This window comes from Halyomorpha halys, unplaced genomic scaffold (assembly GCF_000696795.3).
Source record: "Halyomorpha halys isolate HHAL.00 unplaced genomic scaffold, Hhal_1.1 Scaffold309.1, whole genome shotgun sequence".
Lineage (NCBI taxonomy): Eukaryota > Metazoa > Arthropoda > Insecta > Hemiptera > Pentatomidae > Halyomorpha > Halyomorpha halys.
In genome coordinates, this window is record NW_027115271.1 from 509,483 (window position 1) to 514,904 (window position 5,422).

The 5,422-nt window shown below is 27.2% G+C and overlaps 1 protein-coding gene across 3 annotated transcripts in view; it reads right to left on the reverse strand.

Moving 5' to 3' along the window:
* The window catches only part of Reph (Regulator of eph expression), a 349,319-nt gene extending 345,343 nt beyond the window's left edge, over window positions 1-3,976 (reverse strand). For all 3 annotated transcript variants that reach the window (XM_067052352.1, XM_067052351.1, XM_067052353.1), the window contains exons 1-2: window positions 3,762-3,976; window positions 3,365-3,437 (exon numbers count right to left, since the gene is read on the reverse strand). In XM_067052352.1, the coding sequence (XP_066908453.1) occupies window positions 3,365-3,437; window positions 3,762-3,827 (139 nt within the window). In that variant the 5' untranslated portion in view covers window positions 3,828-3,976. The remainder of the gene's footprint in view (window positions 1-3,364; window positions 3,438-3,761) is intronic.
* Between the last annotated feature and the right edge of the window lie 1,446 nt (window positions 3,977-5,422).

Here is a 5,422-nt window from a genome sequence, read left to right on the forward strand (position 1 = left end):
TATTTGTTTTCAGTAATAAAAATAACTTTTATATTATAATAATTTATTTTCCAGAGTACATTGAAAAATAAAATATAATAGAGTCATCAACTGACGATTCATTTCCATTGATAAAACATTCTCAGATTAACTCTTAAATGTTAATGAGGTAGTATTTTAATAGAAAAAAAAAATGTTTTTTTCCTTTTTTTTGTAGGGAGTATAATTTTTGTTTTCCCACAAGTAAGAAAAGGGTTTTTCTTGTTTTATTTTTTTATAGCAGCATGTTTTCATGGGTTTTTTAAAAAAAATAAAAATAGGTATCATTATTCATATCATTGAATGATTTCCACGTTTTAACGACAAAACGTTCTCAATCTTAAAATATTTTATTTTTTTGCTAACAGTGATTTATCGTAAAACTAAAACAAAATAAATTAAAATTGTTGATTTATCATTTACAAGTTATCAACTTATTTCAATAATTTATTTGATCGTTTAGCAGAAAGGGCACCTTTTAATTTTATTTTTTTTTTAATAGAGAGAAAGAAACGATATTTGTTCTTCAAATAATGAAATTTTCAGGAAAACTTTGAAAGAAACAAATCTCGTAATGTTATTCAATCATTTTATTGGTGAAACATTCAAACAATTACCAAAATTTCTTAGCTAGCAGTATTTTGTGATAAATGAAAAAATTGAAAATATATTCAAATAATTATAACTGATTACGACGTATCAAATTATTTTAATTAATTATTTATTTTTTTTGAAAAAGCAGGCATTTTTTATTTTATTTATTTACACTATTTTAAAGGAGAGATAGAAAGATTGTTTTTTCTTTTAATAATGACGTATTTTCCTGATTTTTTTTTTTCTGATTACCTGATATCAATTTATTTTATTTGTAATATTTTTTTGGGGGGAGTGGAGACAAATAAGAGGGCCCAAAAACCAATTTTATAGTGATATGAAGACCATTTCTTTATTAAATAATAATTTATTTTCACGATTACATTGAAGAATAACATGGTATACATACATGTAGTATGCTTATCATTCAATGATTTCCTCATTCAATGACTAAAACATTCTCAGATGAAACAAAACTTCTTGGTTGCTAATATTTTATTCATATTAAAAACTGAAAACACATTCAAATAATTATAACTGATTACGATGTATCAATTTATTATAATTTTTTTTTTTTAAAGGGGGCATTTTTATTTTATTTTAAAGGAGAGAGATAGAAGGACCACATTTTCTTAAAATAATGACGTATTTTCCTGAAAACTTTGAAAAAATAAAATCTCGTAACGTTATAATTTAGTGATTTACTCATTCTATTGGTGAAATATCTCTAGACTTTCCTAAACTTCTTACCTTGCAGTATTAATAACTGAAAATAAATAAATACTTTTTTTTGTTTTCTAATTACATGATATCAATTTATTTTATTTGTAATATTTTCTCTTGGGGGGAGGGGTGTAGGGAGATAGGAGGGCTCAAAAATATTTTTTTTAGCAATATAAAAACCATTTCATCAATTATCTTCTAATTCATTCTTCAAATAATCTTCCAAATTATATAATAATTTATTTTTATGATTACATTGAAGAATAACATGTAGTATGGTTAACATTCAATGATTTCCTCATTCTATGACCAAAACGTTCTCAGATGTTACCAAACTTCCTCGTTCCTAATATATTATTCATAATAAAAAACTTAAAACAAATTCAAATAATTATAACTGATTACAACGCATCAAATTATATAAATTATTTTTTTTAGTACGAAGGGATTTTTTATTTTATTTCTTTAAATTACATTAAAGGAAAGAGATAGAAAGGCCATTTTTTTTCAAATAACAACATATTTTCATGAAAACTTTGAAAAAATAAAATCTCGTAACGTTATTTAGTGATTTATTCGTTCTATTGGTAAAAGATTCCCAGATTTAAAATTTCTTATCTAACAGTATTTTATGATAATTGATATAAATACATTAAGATCGTTATAACTGATTGATTACCTGGGTCCTGTTTCATAATTAAATAATACTACCAAATAATACTATTAGTCTTGTAGATTTTACTTAATACAATTACAGTGACTTGTACAATAGTAAATGTAATACTTTTTAACTCTTATAATATCACTAATAGTGATAAAGTCGTCCCTACGTATTATGAAAAAAATAAGTATCAATGTTACCATCACGTAGTTTCTAGTTGTATTTATGATCCAATACTATTAGCTTTCATTATGATACAGGACCCAGATAACAATTTATTTCATGTTTTTTGGGGGGGAAGGGGGTATATAGAAGGGTTAATCTTCCCCCAAAAAACAACATTTTTTTAAAGGATATAAAGAACAGTTTTTCATTAATTATCATTCAATAATAACAATGATCATTAGTTATCATTCAATGATTTCCTCATTCTGTGACCAGATCGTTCTCATGTGTAACAAAGTTTCCTTGTAACTAATATTTTATTCATATTAAAAAAACTGAAAACATATTCAAATCATTTTGACTCAACTTATCTCAATTATTTTTTTGAGAAAGTGGGCATTGTATATTTTATTTATTTATATTATTTTAAAGAAGAGAGATAGAATGATCGTTTTTTCTTGAAATAATGACATATTTACCTAAAAACTTTGAAAAAATAAAATTTGTAACGTTATCATTATAATCGTAAAACATTTCCAGATTTAAAATTTCTTAGCTAGCAGTATTTTATGATAACGGAAAATAAATAAATTAACATCGTTAAAAGTGATTGTCAGGTAATCACAATATCAATTTATTTCATTTATAATGTTTGTGTTGTTTATTTCTGGGCAAGAGGAGATAAGAGGGCTCAAAAAAAATTTTTTTTTTTAAAAAGGATTTCAAGATCATTTCTTCATTAAATAATGACACATTTTCACGAGTACATTGAAGAATGACATATAGTATGGTTATTATTTAGTGATCTCCTCATTTTATCGACAAACATAAAATATTTTCTTTGGTAGCAGTAATTTATCATAAGACTAAAAGAAAATATATTAAAATTTTTGATAACGAGTAATCAACAGATTTCAAGAATTATATTTATTTTTTAGCAGGAAGGACACTTTTTAATTTTATTTTTTATGAGAGAGAGTAAGTGAGAGAAAGAAAGACCTTTTATTTCTTTGAATAATGACATGTATTTATGAAAACTTTATATATATACATATATATATTTTTTATTTTTTTTGAGGGGGAAGATAGAAGAGCTGAAACATTTGTTTTTATTGGTAAGAAGACTTTATTTTCTTCGAATAATGACATATATTCAAGAGCACTTGAAATATAAAATAAAAATTTGAATTCAAGCCTACTCACTTATTTCTGGTTCGTCGCTTGTACCGTGTTCGTCGTCAGATTCCGTCCCTGAATCGTGATCTTCGTCTTCAACCTAAAATCGAAATATAATGATGAAATTCGGAATATTGTTTTTGTTTTTTCTTTTTTTTTGGAATTGGAAAAAATATGTTTTTAAATAGTTTATTTGTTATTTAAATAGTGAAACAATGTTATTGGTTCATTGTAAGGTTATTGAGTGAAATTTAGGGACGGATCGTGGACAAAACAGGTGCTGAAAAGGAGACCCTTTGTTCTAGTTTGTAAGCTGTCGCCATCTTGCCTGAGACTCCCGGCTGTTCGCCGGTGACCTTCAAGAAGGTGAATTGGAATCCGTCTAGTGGAAGGCTCGGGAGATAAGAATGTACTACGGGCTCACCTTGTGGTGTGGGTTGTCTTCGTTGAGCGAGTGGGTTCTCAGCTTGTGAGTGAGGAATTTGAGCATATTTCCCGCTCGGGTCGAGGCCTACTAAAGTCAGTATCCTTCTGCTGAACCGTCGCTGAGACGACAAAAGAGGATACCATAAGATAGAGGCCTAGAGGACGAGAGCACAGACACAGAACGACATGACCGCCCCCGAACACAGAACACAACAGACTGGCTGCCCCCACTCCTTACTATCGCGAGTACGGAGTCAGCTGTGGAACGGTCCATTGCGGGGGGTGCGCCGGTCGCCACTCCGGCTCTCTTACCTGCCTCCTATAAAGGTGTACTTTACTCTTACCACTCATCTTCAATACCATCTGTACCATTACGTTCAATTACTACGTACTGTACTCCATTATAGGGGAGGTTAAAGGAAAAAAGAAACAGTAACCCTATATCCATTCATAATGCCGGTCTCATGGCGTCGAGTAGGCTCCCAAATGACCGGTGGTACAGAAGTTACTAAAACAATTATTGGATATAATTTTTATTTTATTATTACCTGACCCGGCAATTCTTCGCTATTGTTATATTTGAGAATTTTATGAACACAATTGATAGTGTATTACGCATTATTGCATTTAGTTAAAATCAAACATTTACGTGTACCTTATTATTATAATTTAAATTATAAATTAATCCAATAAGATAGAAAAGAAAATGAAATTTGCACTGTTTCATTATTAACACACACAATTTTGATCCACATAACTTTTATTTTCAAAAATTCTCCAACGTTTCGGCCCTCAGGCCATTTTCAATGAGACAACCTATAAAAATTTTTGTTTTTATATTAATTACATTGTTTCCCTAACAACGTACTAATATTTTTGGCTATACCTTAAATATTTATGTCATGTGTTCTTTAAAATCTTTTCTGCAGGCTAATTACCCATGTCATATCTTTAAAATAAATTAAATATTAAAATAATATCATAACAGTTTCTTTATTTACTTACATAAGTATTTATATTTTAAATTTAAAACCTTTTCACATAAATAATCTACTTAACAAATATCATTTATAACAGAACCTACCTTCAACAGGTTAGGATTCTGTTATCACCTTATCATTAAATATAATTTTATTTTATACATTTAATACAATTTAAATTTATTTGCTTATAACTTATCATTTCTTAAATCCATAATTACTGTATTTTTATTATATATGTACTTTTTTACATTCATGTACTCCCCTCTCTTTTTTATTTTTTCATATATGCACTCACCTATGCATGTTTTTATATTGTGTATATATATTATATATACATCTGTAAAATTCAAGGATTTGAACATTTATCTTTTTAGAAACTTTTTTCTAATAATTACATATTATTTTACTTAAAATTTCAGAATAATGGTGGTTTAGTCCTTTAGAATCTGACTTGAAATTTACGGAATAATTTATATTTTCTGAAATGTAAATTGATTCTAATATTTTTCTCCTAAAATTATTATTTTCTTTATAAATGACCTTGACATTTTCAAAATCAAAATCATGTTTATTTTGAACATGTACAAATGCTGTTTTCTTCGGGTTCTTTTTTATATTTTTTATGTCATTCCCATGTTGCTACATCCTATCTTTCATATATTGTTTAGTTTAACCA